The 17,040-nt window shown below is 34.8% G+C and overlaps 1 protein-coding gene across 6 annotated transcripts in view; it reads left to right on the forward strand.

The window, feature by feature from the left end:
• The first annotated feature begins 734 nt into the window (after nucleotides 1–734).
• The window catches only part of sicily (NADH dehydrogenase (ubiquinone) complex I, assembly factor 6 homolog sicily), a 35,618-nt gene continuing 19,312 nt past the window's right edge, over nucleotides 735–17,040 (forward strand). For all 6 annotated transcript variants that reach the window (XM_089250672.1, XM_089250673.1, XM_089250668.1 and 3 more), the window contains exons 1-2: nucleotides 735–906; nucleotides 7,532–7,631. In XM_089250672.1, the coding sequence (XP_089106798.1) occupies nucleotides 740–906; nucleotides 7,532–7,631 (267 nt within the window). In that variant the 5' untranslated portion in view covers nucleotides 735–739. The remainder of the gene's footprint in view (nucleotides 907–7,531; nucleotides 7,632–17,040) is intronic.

The following is a 17,040-nucleotide window of genomic DNA, read 5'->3' on the forward strand; positions in this document are numbered from 1 at the left end:
TTCAGTGGGAAAATAATTCCAGAATTAATGACAATTCCTACCAAATGAAAAAAATAATTTCAGAATCAATGAAAATTGATATTTAATCATTTAAGGATGAATGAAAATTCATATTTAATAAGAAAATAATTCCAGAATTAATGTAAATTTATATTTAATGAAAAAATTATCTCAGAATAGAAATGAATCAGAATAAACCAAAGTTCTTGAAAATAAGTCTCACAGTTTTCCGCAATCACTGGGGAAATAGAATTATTGAGTTTTTAGTTTTTGAAAAGAAAAATAAACAATTTAAAAAGGAAAATAATTAAATTCTTAACAAAAACAATTAAAAATATTCGTTTACACGCGCGTTTGGGAGAAAAACCAAAACTAAGTTTTGAATTTCACGCGCATAAACTCAAAATTTCAACCATTGATAGAATACGTGCTGCTACCTATGAAACAAAATTAGAACCAAATACTACCCGATGATTTCAGTTGTAAGTTTGTATTGATAGATGACGACACACATTCTATGATGATTAACAGGAACAAAACGTTTTTTTATAATTTTATAACCAAACTAACGCACAAATTTACTATTTTTTTTACAGAAAAAATAAATAAGTGTGTATTAATTCATAGATTAGGATGTATTTTAAAAAAATTGAGAAATTAAACAATGAAAGTTTGTTTGCCTGGGCGTGCTCCTAGCTCTCCTCGGATTGAGCTGTTTGTTTACAAAACGTTCTCCAGCATGATTATGGCTCGTAGTTTGAATTTGTCGCGGCCGCTCAGAAATGTCATCGATATTCACGATCCCCGCAATAAATTCGCGGAGCCGATCGGCAAAAAGCATTTAACGAGGAGCGTCTCCTCTAGAAATGAATCGAGTTCGTTTCAGCATTGCGTGGATCTTGTCAAGTAACTATACTAATTCATTTTCGAGTAGCAATGGCATTGTGATGAAGTATGAACAGGACCGCAACTGGGGGGGGGGGGGAAGTAAACGGGTCTCGTGCCCCGGGCGCTGAACCAGAGGGAGCTCAAATTTCATTCTCAAAACCTCCCCTTCAACATTACAAGGGAGCGCCAAAATGCGCACTTGCCCCGGGTGACCAAACATCTAGTTGCGGCCCTGAGTATGAATTCCTCATTGTGATACTGACGTTTGTTGTTATCATCAGTTACTTAATACCCGTGCTGCTTTCGAAGCCCAGATTTATGGGGCAAGTGGGGCCTAGCACCCCGAAATCTGAACAACATGCACGCATTGACAATGGGCTAACTAAACACGGGGCAGTGATTTTAGGGGCCAGTATTTTAATCACGTGACTTAAAGAAAGGCCCGTTTACATGCTTTAAAGGGTTAACTGAATTTTAAGTTACATAGAGATTTAGGACGTATGCAAGCGTTAAGGGTCGTTTACTCGTGTTTAGTCTAATAAACGATTAAGTGGTAAGAGTAAGAAGTGGAATAGAATCTATTTTATTTTTTCCAGTTAAGTAGTAGGCCTGTGTGTATGCGCCACTTTTGGAGGGATCTTTTTGCTCTCTCTGGAGGGGGAGGTTATTTTGATCTTAAGTGCGCACCTGTTCATGCTTCGTCGTCTCCCTAGCTAGCATTGTTTAGCTAGAATTCCTTGGAAATGCAGGATGGCAAAGTGTTCGGGGCACACAATCTTCAAGTTTGTTGAGGATTATCTTAGCCATGAATGTTTCTTGAACAAAGAAATGAAAAGTCCCGTAATAAACAAGCTAAAAAATCAATGTCAAAAATAATGGGAGCTATCGAGTATTCAGTCAATATGCTCCCAGGAGGTGAAAAAAATTGAAAATTTAAAAATTATTGGGCGCTGCTGTAGAGAGGATTTATTATATATATATTCAAAACCAGACGGGTTTGGAATATTTGGCATCCACAACAAATTTGCTGCCATCCATGTGTAAAAATACGCAATCAAGTATTTAACATTAAGATAAGCACTGCACATTGAATTTAAAAAATAAAAAATTTCAAATACTTTATTAATACACCTTTAGAATTTCCTACAAACACCAAGAAGTTTCATACATTGGCCGATTTTTCACGCTAATGTGTGAAATTTCTCATTAGTCAAGGTTATTTACCCACGGTAAGTGATTTAGTAGTTAACTAAATTTTAAGTTGTCGAGTACTTTCAAATGTATGCAGATGATGAGGGCCATTTACATGCTGTTTAGTTGGTAAGTGATTAAATGATTTAGTTGTTTAGTAAATAAAGACAATTCTATTTTTTCCGTTAAGTAGGCCTATGCGCACGCACCAGTGGGACTCCTATGAAAATCATCCAATCAGCGTTCACTAAATCCACTTAACGTGTAAATATTTTCTGAGAACTTCCCAACTTAAAATTTAGTTAACTACTAAATTCACTTAATGCATATAAATGGACCTTTACTTCTTAATTCAAAAATATCTTAAAACTTTGTCCAAGATAGAGAATCCCCTAACATTGTATTCAGACATTCAACCCTCTGGCTGGCTTAGGATAGCCAAATGTCCCGATTTTCTGCTATTAAATTCACTGTCCCAAAAAAGAGCTTCGGGACGCCTATTTGTCCCAGTTTTTCTTTGTGTTATCAAAGGTCGAATGAAATAGAATCATTTTCAAATACAGTTCTTCCTGCGTAATTGGGTGATGATTAAAAAATCCTCGTAACCAAAATTACTGCCGTAAAGACATTGTTTAGGCTCCCCGCTTAACAGAATATTACAATTCCTGCAACAACTGTAAATGTATATTTACCGCTACGTACATAATGTTTTTATGAAATAAAATATTTAAAAATTATGAGAAATATATTGCCAGTTAAGACTCATAAAAAGCCCTGGATAACACTGGGGCCCCCCGCCAAAATAATATGCACGGGTCCTGGACAAAACAGGGTAAATTTTTGTTTTCAATTGCAGTTTTTCCCACAGACACTAGGGGAAATGGGTTTTTTCTCTGGGCTGCAAAATACTTAAGCCTATCCCTGACTAAACATGTTCGGGTGTGGGAGAAGGGGCCTAAGGCTTATTTTGGAACAGCTGTAATATAATCCCTTTTGGCAATTTTTTTCTTTGGGGAGAAAAATGTCCAAAAGCATGAGAAGTCGTCAAAAGTGAAACTGAGTCTTTTTCAGACATCCTTTTTGCCAAAGAAAAAAAAAATCGCCAACATATCATCAAAAAGAGGTATTACTATATGGCTATTAGAACAAAAAAAATGATATAAACAAATAACAAAAACAATAACATTCTCCGACCAAATAAGGAATCAAGATTAAAAATATGACTAAGGATACATATATGGAGCTGGATGTTTATTCGATATATCTCAGAAGACTTGTAGTGACATCACACAGCTTGCTGCATCTTTTAGAGACACGTGGCACCAGGCATTTAATCGATGTACGGCAAATTTGTTTCAGTCACGCCACTGGCTTTTTGTATCTTTTGAAAATAATAAAACAAAAATAACTATCTCATCCGTATTGTAATTAGTACAATGAGATTTCACTTTTATATATTTTGTCCTGACGGCTGACACAGAGCCGGTGGTGGGCTTTGCTCGCTGACCCACCACCCAATGCAGCAAGTGTATCATGACCCTTCACACCCGAATATAAATACGTGTAATTACAAATGAATCAATATTGTCGTGAAAGCTTGGCCGTGGCTGAGGCGACCTTACGGAGATGACTGGATGCTTTGCAAAGTGAAAAACAGAAAAATAAATTGGTAATCATCCACAAAAAAAAAATCAAAGGTATAAGAAAAAAAAAGGAATGAAATAAAAAAAAAGGTGAAAGTAAAATACAGGAAAAACCAAAGTTATGACCTGGATTCGAACAATCAACCTTCATACTGCCAGTTTTATACTCGAAAAATTGGGCTAACAGTGGATGCTAGCTGGAGTCCTGATTTAATTTATCAATTCTTGATCATCCGCGTGTCACTAATGCGCATGCACTCTCAGAATGTGTGTGGACACAGACAAGTGATGTTACTTTCTGTTCCGCCGTACATTGAATAAGCATCTGGCTCAGAGTATGTAGCATAAAAGTATAATATATCTTGGACCAGATGTGAGATTGAAAATAATAAAAACCCAGCCTCTATCTTCTAAATGACACAATGGTCGAGGCAAAAGGAAAAAGCTCTCTGAATTCAATAAAACACAATTGTGGAGATAAAACTAAAATGGCAAAAAATTAATAAAAATGGAAATATGAAATGTACAACCTGATAAAATTTCCGAATTCACATATTCCAACAGGAAAAACAATGTAACATGTTGGGAAAACGGTATATACTATACATGAAAAGCAAACAAAAAAAAGAACTCTAAATTGCTAACTGGCTCGATTCAAATGTGGCGCTCTATACTAGCAACCTGTAGGGGGTGATAATCAACAGTAAAAAAAAGAAAATAAAGAGCAACCCCAGAAGCCTTAGAAAATAATAACTATAGTGGACGGAAAAAAAACTCACACGGAAGAAAATGGCAGTCCTTTGCCAACCAGGAAGTAAAGCACTAACTTGCTAGAAAGAAAGTCATCGAACAAAAAAAGGATCATACTATATCTGTTTCAGCTTATTTACAGGGAGGTTTCAGAAGTTTGTGGCACCATTGCAAGAATAACATTTAAAAACTTGGGGCACCCTTTTAATACAGAATAGAATACAGTCAGTCCCCCGTATTCGTGGGGGTTACATTCCGGGGGTGACCACAAATATGGGAAATCCACAAATAACCTACATTTTTCTTGTATATCTCGTTTATTGAACGGCATGAGAAGCGCAGGGTAACGCAAAGGTATAATGGAATGTCAAAGAGGGTGCAGCGATTGTTGGCAATGTTTTCTGAAAGAACATTGTGATTCCTGTTTGCTCTTTCTTCTTCATATCATCAAGTATGTTGGAATATGATGACAAGGCTTCCTCTGCCAATTTTTCTAGAATGTACCACAGAGGGATCTATTCCGTGAAAACAATCTATTGCTGATTTGAACGTGCGAAGCCCTTCCGCTATGTTACTCATGGTGAACTTGTCTCCTACTTTATCTTGATCTTCTTCATCTGGTACCGCTTCAGTTTCAGGAATAGTCAACTGCATTAATTCTTCCTCTGTCAATACCTCTGAATTTCTATTAATTAGCTGTTCGACTTCCTCTGTATCCATATCATTGTGGCCAAAGGTTGATCCACCCCGAGGTGACTGTTTCCCTCTTGGGAGCAGCCACGGCTCTAGTGATGACAGTAATGTCATTAGCGAGTCATCCTAAACATGCACAACTCAAATTTTGTAAACAAAACACATGAATGACAGTTTTTGGGTGTTGCAAAAAAAAATTCCGAATAAAAGAAAAACAAACCGCGAATACGGGGGGCCGACTATATAGTTTACTACAACAAAAATCACTGAGTAAAAATGCATTAATAAAGTTTTGTTCGATTAATCATTAGTATGAAACTTGTGATTGATGCTTAGAGCACAAATACTAGAAATCGGGCTTTACAGTTGGCAACAAAACACGTAAATTGTCCTCAAAGTCTTGTAATCTATTGCTTGGCAGATGGCAGCACTACACATAACAAACATTACACAGCAACAAACTTCACATTAGATTCACAACACATACATGCACATTCTGGCATGTACCAATTCGTTAGAAATTCCGTAGCTGCAAATGTGTATGAGCTGCATGTACAGTTGAGTAGTAGCTCACACCGTACAAAAAATACAAAGCAAGAAATAGATAGACTGTTTCTTGCTTTGTATTTTTTTGTCGCCATAGCAGAGAAGACTTGCTCGCATAGATATGATGTTGAAAAGGGCAGAAATGAGTTAATTGCTTTCTTCATTAAATTATGATACTCCTCTCACAATCCACCATAGGGGTGAATGCATTAATTTTTATATAATTCCCAAAAAGCTTTGGAGGAGGGGGGGGGGGCACAAGGAATTTTTTCCAGAGAAACTTTGAATTAGCAACCCTTAAAAAGCATATAAAGGTATCAAAACCAATATTATAATAATATAAATTTTTCCACAAAAGTATTTGAAAAAAAATTAAATTTTTAGTCAGGACTTTTGCGAGAAGGAGGGATGTGAACCCTCCATGTTCCCTCCCTCTGCCTCTGCATGTAAGTGACCTGGATAGCAAGGGATCAGGTCAGTGAGCAACCAAAACAGTGTTCTAGAGAGAGCAAGGGACTGAAACGATAAGCAACCAAAAGGGATCGTTTTGAGAATTTGCAAGCATGTGAGTGACCAAAATTGTGTGCAAGCATATGATTGACCTAGAGAGCAGAAAGCCTGGCCAGTGAGTGACCAAAACAGTGACTTACCTAGACAGTGAGGGTTCCACTCAGTGAGCAACCAAAAGAGAATGTAAGCATAGGAGTAGGTTACATGTGAGGCTCAGTGCGAAAATAATTTTGGGCTCCCTTAACTCCAATTTTATATATTTTGAGGGGGAATCGGGCATCCAAAGATTCATGCGTTATCACAGAATATACAGAAATGCTGAAAAATATCTACTCACCAATGAAAATTTAGAATTAATGAGAAAAAAATTTCCAAAATTAATGAGAGAAAAATTTTCAGAATTGATTGAAATTTAGAATTAATGACAGAAACAATTCCAGAATTAAGAGATGATGTTTTTTCAGCCCAAAATATACTGAGAAATTGAATCGCCATCATCATCTTTTAATACCAAATGGCACCTGGGGCGAAAATTGCTTTAGTTAAGGAAGGCTGCAATGTCTCCACTCATTGCTTCATGCTAATAATGTGTGCTATAAGGAATTTAAAAGGGTGTCTCGGATATATTGATTAGTGCACTTGCCCAGTATGCAAGCAGATCTGGGTTCAATTCCCTTAGGAGATGAATCACTTTTCTTCCCAAATATTCATTTCGGCATAACATCCAGAAAATTCAATTTCTCAGTACAATTCCAGAATGGATGCCAAAAATTCCAGAATTTTGATGAAAATTTTGTATTAATGAAAAAAATCTCAGAATTTATGAAAATTCCAAATCAGTTGAAGCTCAGACACCTTTGTTTTGTATGAAAAAAATTTAGTTGTTTTATGCATGTGTATATTTTTTCATGTCTATTACCTCAAATGCGGCCCCCCCCCCCCCACCCAAACCACATTGGCCCAGTGCAACTTCACTTCTCGTTCATCCCTAAGGGTGGCTCTGCATAGGAGTAGCCAAAAGAGTGATTTAGCAACTGAGGCATATTGGCAGGGGTAGGGAGCTAAGTGGGCTATATCCCAGAGCATCTAATTTAGGGAATTAATGGTCAAGAAAATTAGAATGGGATAAGGGCAAAAAAAATTGTGTATCCCTCTGGCAGCGAAACCATAAATCTGCCATTGCTAGTTTATACTTTGCCCCCCCCCCCTTTTCAAGATGATGTCAGGGCCTCTGCATGCTGTAACTTCGCTTATGTTATCTACTTTTGCAAAGTCATTTCTATATTCTAATGTTGCTTTTTATTTCCTAGAAAATATGATTATGAGAATTATCTATGTACTTTATTGCTTCCTCGTGGTGTCCGACATCACGCCTTCGTGCTCAGAGCTTTCAACGTTGAGATAGCTCAGGTATGTTACGAATGCATATTTATGATTCTGTAATTTATATTTTTAATTTTTTTTCACTGAACGACAAGAAACAACTATGGGGATATACAGGGATAAATGGGGCCAGAGTCCCAGTGCGAGAACAGTTGTTTTGCAAACCTCTTTAATATTACAAAAGAGATGTGATCAGGGTTCGTAAACATTGTGATATTTGACATGAATACGCTCTAGCGAAGGAAAATCTCTATCTCCTCTGTAGCTTAGTGGTCAGAGCACTCGTCCGGCAATCGAGGGACCCGGGTTCGACTCCCGGTAGAGGCAGAGATGAGTTTTTTCCTTCCTTTAAAAAAAAAAAAAAAAATTAACATCTAAAATAATAAATATCTTCACAACATCCAGTCTTCTGTATATCTTGTATTGTGATATTTATCCGATACTTCTGATGGAATAGTCACATATTGTTAATTAGAACATGTCCCTTAATCTAAAAACATTCATCTGATATTTTTCAATAATACAGTTGACGCTCGTTTTCACAAATCCACATAGACTTGCTGATTAGTTCGTAAATAGGAGAGATGATGAAAAAAGTGCAGGAAATAAAAAATGAGCTCATTTTCCACATTTATTGATAACCATAATACCCAGCACTGCCCGGGTTTTCTTCAATTACTGAGAGGATTGAATAAAGTGGCAAGCCATTATAAAGGCATATAAACTATCATACATAATACTGGCATCATTGAAGGAGTGACGAACTATTGTAAAAGCATATACACGGGTGAAACGCATTGCTAAGGAAACCACCGTAACCGAAGTAAACATTCTGAAAGTGATTTTTGATGCTCAGGAACCATTGTTGCCTCACAGTTTTTTGCCCATTTCAGGCATATTTGCCCAGCTCTCAAAAACTTTTAAAGTAGCCCATCGTTCAAGTTGGGCCCCGTTCGGCATATATGCAAAATTTGATGACGATTGATCTAGAATTGCAGATTTTTATAGAGAACAAACACAACACACACAGAAAATCAATTTTATATATATAGATTTTTAAAAAAATCACTTATTTTTGTTTGCTTCATCGCAAAATTTTGGTAAATATAAGATTCCATAGAATTGATATGGGATAAAATTTCACGCAAGTTGATGGCAACACGCCATAATGTCTGTAAACACGCGTCTACAACAAGCTCATCAAATAAACATTAAATATCGTTAAATTTGGAAGTACTGAACACGCAGGTGAGAGATATTGATAAAATAATGTTAGTATGAGTACAAAATGTTAAATTAAGCACGTTAGATGTAAGTAAAATCTAAAAAAAGTTAATTAAAAGATATTGATAAAAAAGTGAGGAAAGAAAAGGGTGATGATAGAGCTGCCATCTGTGATACAAAATAGGTACTAAAAGATCAAATCTTAAAGTGTCTCGCAGAAAATTTGTTACACTGAACTTGTAACAAACTACAAATAAATATGGATGAATGTAAAACCTGCAAGGATCCTGCATATGACAAGAGTGAGTTTTTCTGTTGTGTGCAATGTGGAAGGTTTTTTCATCCGAAGTGTGTTGGAACGACAGAATCTAGCTTTAGGAAAATGGCAAAGAAAGAAAAGGAGGAATATAGGTACAAAGACTGTAAAAATGAACTGAAAAGTGCTGCTAGAGATGAAACAGGCAGGAAACAGGCATGTTGGGCTTCTGGAGATGAAGAGGATATGGATGAACCATTGGAAAAAATGCAAAAAATGCTCGAGGCATTTAAATTTCAAGTGCAAAAGACCATGGATCTAGCAGTAAATAAAATCACTCAAAAAGAAGATCAACTTACCAAAGAAGTCCAGGAGGTTGTGAAAGCAATATAATTCCAATCAAAATCAATGGAAGATGTAGGAAAAAAAATTGAAAATATTCAAAAAACAGTTGAACAGATTAATTCTGATGTTAAAAAAACAAAAATAGAAAATGAAAAGTTGAAAATGGAAGTAAGGGATTTGAGACAAAGAATGAATGATAAGGAAACAAGAAGTAGGAGAAATAATATAGAGATAAATGGAATCCCAGAAACAAAGCAAGAAAATATAAATGAAATAATGAACACAATGAAAACAATCCTGGGAATACAAAAAACAACAGAGATAGAAAAAGCCCTCAGAGTGCCTTCGAGAAACACTAGTAAACCGAAGCCAATCATTGTTAGGTTCCATAATGAAAGGTCAAGGAATCTCTAGATGGAAAAAGCCAAGCGACAAGATAGTCTAACAGCTGACAAAATAAATCCAGATTTTCAGGATGACAGAGTATACATCAATGAGCACCTCACACCAGAAAATAAGAAATTGTTCTACGAAGCAAGGCAAGCCAAAACCAGACTTGGTTATAAATTCGCTTGGGCAAAAGATGGAAAGATTTTCCTTCGGAGAGATGAGAAATCGAAAACACGAAGAATATATGCAGAAGATCAACTACAGAGACTGAACCCAATCTCAAATGACAATGGAAATTGAAGAAACCGATGAAACAGATATGATAGAGGATCAACGGCCTCTGGAGGAAATTCAAGAAGTGAGAAAGGTGATAAGGTGTCATAACATAAGAAATAAAACACTTACATTTTTAATAATCAACATACAGAGCCTTAGAACAAACTTTAACAATCTTTTGATTTTTCGAAGAACACTAGATGAAAAAATTGACATAATTTGTTTAAGTAAAATATGGATAGATGAGAATGAAGAATTCAATTACTATATATCAAATTATGAACCTCTCAATGATTATTACTGTTACACAAATTCTAGAAGTTACAATAGATCAGGGGGAGTAATTATGTATATAAATAAAAAAATTAAATCAACACAAAAAAAACATACTAATTTCACTACAGCAGCTTTGTTTATACACCTCACAGAATATAACGTTAATATTTTTGCTCTTGTATCGTTCACACGCATACACAATTACACAATTTAATGAAGAATTAGAAATCAATATGAAAAAATTGAAAAGCAACATATTAATTATTGGCGATATCAACATTGATCTATATAGTAAAACTAATGGAACATCACAATATTTAGACATAATGGCCTTAAATAGATTCGAACCACTACACACAAAAAAAAACACGAGAAACAAAGGAAAGTCACACATGCATAGATCACGCCTTTTATAGAACAAGAGGAAATACTTCACAGTATTTAACACTAATATCACTGACCACTACCCAATATTAGGAAATATAACCTTCCTTGAAAAACAGGAAGAGAATTTGAATGATGAAAATGATGAAATAACGAAAATAGATTATATAAGGTTTGAACAATTCATATCAAAAATAAATTTCAATTGCATACGAGAAAATGATTCAGTACAAAATAAATACAGACATCTCTTGGATATAATAACATTAAATACTAATCTCTGGACTAAAGTTTCAAAAAATTACCCTAAGAAAAATAAAAAACAATGGATAACTAAGGAAATGCTTCACAGAATAAACCTGAAGGAAAAGCTATATAAAAAACATAAAAAAAATCCACACATAACCTTATATGAGAACGAGTACAAAAGTTATAATAAAAATTTGAAAATTTATATAAAAAAGGTAAAACAAGAATACTTCCAGAGGAACTTTAACGCTTGTGAAAAGAATAAACGATTGCAATGGAAATTTATTAGAAGAAATGTATTAAATAAAGATTTGAAAAAATATATATTACCAAATTTTGAAAATCCAACAGACCTTGCAAATAAATTTAATCAAGAATTTATCACAAGAAATATAAATGATGATGAGGAAAACGCAGATAATTGTATTTGTATAGAACAAGACGGTTCCTCAAACACATCAATAAATTCCATGTTCTACCTCGAAACTGAAAGTCATACACTGAGTCAAATTGTGGCAAAAATTAAAGAAAATAAAGCAAGTGGCTACGATCGAATTACACCTAAAATGATGAAAATTATCTCTCACTACCATATAGATGTATTAAAGGATTTAGTGGATTCCTCAATAACAAATGGCGTATTTTATTCTGAACTAAAAAATTCCCTTGTGCATCCTATATTTAAAACTGAAGATTCCAATGATACTAACAACTATAGACCTATCTCGATTCTCCCGATTTTTTCAAAAATTCTAGAAAAGTGTATGAAATACCAACTGCTCAATTTCCTGAATCATCAAAAATTCTTTTCAGCCAATCAATATGGATTCCAAAAAAACAAAAATACAGAAATGGCAATTCTAAAATTAACGGGCTTGATAAACAATAGAATAAATAAAAATAAATATTCAATAATAGTTTTTTTGGACCTAAACCTGATTATGTGGACCTAAACATTTTAACAGAGAAATTATATTCAGCCGGTATAAGAGGAAATATGTTAGAATGGTTTAAATCATACTACTACACTAGATGACAAGCTGTCATAATAGAGAAAAATATTAGCAATTTTCAAGAAGTTAAAAAAGGCGTCCCACAGGGCTCGGTCTTAGGGCCGATACTATTTTTAATTTACATAAATGAACTGAGTAAACTAAATCTAAATGGTAACATTATATCTTTTGCAGATGACACAGTTTTATATGTTGAGGATACAGAAACACATAGTTTGGTTAAAAGAACAGAGAAAGACCTAACAAAAATAAATCAATGGCTAATTAAACACAAATTAAAAATAAATGCACAAAAAACTAAATTTATGTGCACGAAAACAAGAAATATAAATGACAGCACAGAAATTCACGTAAAATTACACACTCACTGCCAATCTCAAACTATATCAGTATGCAATTGTGAAGAAATAGGTAGAGTGTTCAATTATGAATACTTAGGAATAATTATACAAGATAACCTAAAATGGAACATACATAGTGAAAAAATTATAAAAAAACTCAGAATGTATTCAGGAGTGATTTATAAAATTAAATACATAGTTAATAATAACTTCTTGAAAGATATCTTCTATGCGTGGGTTTATTCAAATATAAATTACGGAATATATATCTGGGGAGGAGCATATTATGAAAACATACGCAATCTAGACAATTTTTACAATAAATTAAGAGAATTAATAAATGTTCCAACAGAAAACAAAAACATACAGTGCCACAAATTGACACTGAGACAGAACTACATGTACAGAATTTATAAATTTATCATCAAAAACAAAGAATGGTTTGTAAAAAATGAAAATAGAACCTTGAATAGATATAAAAATATCTATCAAGTGCCTAAAAGTAACAAAACATCATTTCAAAAAAGTTTTTGTTACACCGCACTGAAAATAATGAACTTCATCTACTCTAGTAATTACACAAATAGTAATAAAAATACATATTGCAATGTCTTTATTATGATCAAAAACACAGATATTGATGCAGTACTTTGAAATAAATTATTGCACCAATGCATATTAATTATATACTAAAATACATCTAATGAAGGAAAGAGCTGTTGCTGAGGGACAAAATCATGTAATTAAAATCATATAGGCCTGCTGGAAGGACTTCATAGTCCCTTGGGGCTACATACTGTATGTATTATATGTGTGTGTGTTTTGTGTCATGTAACATATGTTTGTATTTGTATATTGTATTACATATTTGTATATTGTAATTTGCTGTTTGTTCGTTTTAATTAAAAAAAAAAGTTCTGATTCTGTGAAATATTTTTGGGATAGTGGAATACCGCTGGTATCACTTGCTGCAGAAACAGTCTTTTGCTGATCTTTGATTAGAGAACTCAATGTAATTTTTGGAATCCTGTACTTTTTGGCAATTTCTGTCTTTGTAAGACTTCGTGTATTAATTTCTTTCAATATATATATTTTTTTCATCTAAAGTCACAAGCACAATCTCTTCCATTTTGTTGGCATTGAAACAATTTGTGAAGAGGAAAGTAGATAAACAGCAGTTGACCAAAATAGAGTTTGGTCGACTCAGAAATGGCCTTATTAACAAGCTAATGCAGCTGTTCTCAAAATTTTTTTGAGTCACAGAGTCATTTTTAGTCTATAATTTCTATGGCAAAGTCACGTAGACCATTTTTTTTTAAATTTATTCACCAAATTTACAGATTTTTTTTATTTTTCTGGAGCTTCCATGAAGTCCAGGAAGAGCACTTAGAGTAAAGGTTGAGAACCCCTGAGCTAATATGTCATACCATTTCTCAAACCACCAGTTCAACAAATAATAATGCACAGAGAGTGAATTAAGATGTCAATGCACCTTCACTTCATAGTCGCCCCCACTACCAATCAAATCCTCTTCTTGACATGTTTGCAAAACACCTGCATGTTGTTCATGACAAATTGGTGAACTCTGTACACCTCCTGTTCGTCTATTTTCTCTTAAGACACATGAAACCTCCAAATTATAATTTATTTTTTTATTACAACGAATTCAAAGGCGGCTGGAAGAATAAAATAACCGGAAGTAAAATAGAAGAAAATCAGCCCATTGTTGACTGAAAATATTACCCTTCTCAACTGACTAACTCCCATCAGCTCATTCTTGACAGAAGGTACCAGCCTATTCTCAACTGAATATTTTAATTTTTGAATTATTTATCTACAGATGAACTAATTTATGATTGAAAAATCCATTTACCCATGAAAATATCAAATTTTCTACTGAAAATATGATATTTTGAAAATACATAGCATATGTTTGATTGTATGTATGTATGTGCATTGATTGTATGTATGTATGCATTGATATATATATATATATATATATATCAATGTATATATATATATATATATATATATATATATATATATATATATATATCAACAAACCCTGGGTGTGATAGGACTTAGGCCCAAAGGTTAACTCACTTTTGCTCTACACATCCACTGAAATTCAGTATGTGGGGGGGGGGGTCTGCCAAAAGTCAAATTTGGATCTGTCAAATAAAAACCTCTTTCTAGGTAGGTTCCAGAAAGCAGGACCATCTTAACGCATGGGCATACTAAGTAATACAAGTGGATAAAGAGCTAAAGAGCCTCAATTTAATGAGACATGCAAAACAAACTAATGTTGTCTAATATATGAAATAAAATTTTGAATTATATTCAATGGCATTTCAAGTATGATAGGGTGACAGTCCCAGAGAATCTCTTTCCCTGAGGGCTCATGGTGCTATTGAGACCATTGCCCCCCCCCCCCCCCAATGGGAAAGCCTGACAGAGCTCTGGGGGGGGGGGGTCTTGGATCTGTCTTTATCCTTCCAATATTTAAAATCATAAATTTTTGTGAAAAATCGCTATAAAAAAGGAGCCAGCTAAATATCTTAGTCTAGGGTCCTGTCAAAAATCAAAGCTCCAATCGGGGGGAGGGGGAGGGAGCACGTATCAACTACCATATGTGTGTGTGTTAATAAATTTGCATATTCTTCCCCAACAGATCGATAGAATTTCAAGGTCTAGCTTTTTAAAGAAGTTATTGTGAAATATTATAGGTAGTCTGTGTGTGCAATAAATTCAATTTTGCTGCCCCTAATATTTTGTGGCCCGATGAGATCACACCCTTCGTACCTCCTTAAGTCTGGCCCTGGGGGTGATTCAGAATTCATGGGCAAAACTTTCAGGAGGGATTAGACATATCTAAATAATTTATTTTCGCCCTACAACAAAAGTGATAAACCGCTACACCACTCTGTCATTGAATGCATAAAAGTGTTGGTTTTGTCGCTCATCATCATTTCTATCCTAGATTGGTGAAGGGATGGATAGTTTCATGAATCAGGAAAGCTGGACATGTATTCCATGTATGGTGCTGCAGGCAGGAAGGTGCTCTGGAAGCTCAAAGACTATACCAAAAGTGTTTTTTGACAAGATGCATGCCATATCGAAAAATCTAGTACTTCACTGGTGTCTGTGCAGAACTGTCTCACTTGTGAGTGCCATGCGGGATACATGGCATGCCAGGAATGTAAGGTCGTCACAAGAAGCCTGTTTTGTGCAGACACCAGTTCTATGCCTCAAAGCAGGTGTGCACAACCTTTTCAGTCTGCATGAGCCAGATATGTACTGTTTCTGCTATTTGCATGCCAGAAACTTGTGTACAAAAAGTGACCGTATGACCTGCATTTTATATAACAGTAATTTCATCCGTCTCAACTTTTTTTATAAAATGCCCGGTTTTTAACAAGGCTTAGTTGAATTTTTTAGATCAAGAATTACGATTATTTTCATTACTTATAAACTATATTATGATAATTATGACTCTATCATAATTGATTATAGTCAAATGTATTCATCTCGCACATTAATCAAACATACATTTTTTGGTAAATTACATTTTGACCTTTAGTACCCATCATTTTCCGTGATTGGTGATGTTTCAACAATTTTAGTAGTAATAGGCAACTTATCTTGCCTTTGACAATTTCTTAGGCTAACCAAATTTTTTTGGCTGTATCTGGCAACTTGCCTTGAGAACTTTTTTGGTGATGCCCTATAGTTTTATGAAAGAAATATGGTCAGTCAAATACAACACCACAACAGGCAAAATGCCCAGCGAGGTTTCTGAGAAAAAGATGCCCATAACAAATATGGATGTCATATATTTCAAAAATAAAACAACCCAATTAAAAATGTAATTAGAAACATTATGAACAATATATACACATGATAAAATATTATAAAATGCCCATAAAGAATACTTATGGTTGTCTTATTCTAAGTATGAATAGCTTCTCGATTTACCCCAACATGTTTATCATACTTCTTCTTAAATGTGTCAATTGTGTTATAATTTACTACCTCCGGGGGTAAGCTATTCCATTTATTGGCAACCCTATTAGAGAAAAATTCCCTGCAACACCATAATCTTGCATTGTCCCTTACCAATCGATACTGGTGTCCCCTTGTAAAAGCAGTTGATTGGCGGTGTACTAAATGTCCATGGTCCATTCTATCCATCCCATTGAAAATTTTGAACACTTTGATCATATCTCCTCGACACCTGCGTTCATCCAATCTAAACATATTCAAAAAATGAAGTCTCTCTTCATAACTCAAGCCCCGTGTGCCAATAAGGACACGTGTAGCTCTTCTCTGCACCCCTTCAAACAAGTCTATGTCCCTCTGTAGGTATGGTCCCCAAAACCTTACAGCATACTCCAGTCCAGGACGAACTAAACCTCGAAAAAGCGGAAGAATGACTTTAGGAGAATGCGAAGAGACCTTTTTGAAAATGAGACCAATCATCCTATTTGCTTTTTTGACCACCGCTGAACAATGTTCAGAAAACCTAAGCCGCTCGTCAATGAGAATTCCCGAATCGGTAACCCTAGTTGCATCCGGGATAGTGACACCATTCAACTCGTAAGAGAACCGTGGGTTGCTCGAACCAAAATGAGCGACCATGCACTTATCAACGCTAAACGTCATGCTCCATTCATTTGCCCATG

This window comes from Pholcus phalangioides, unplaced genomic scaffold (genome assembly GCF_987345545.1).
Source record: "Pholcus phalangioides strain wild (caught in Gottingen) unplaced genomic scaffold, Ppha-v1.0 ptg000024l_1, whole genome shotgun sequence".
Taxonomy (NCBI): Eukaryota; Metazoa; Arthropoda; class Arachnida; order Araneae; family Pholcidae; genus Pholcus; species Pholcus phalangioides.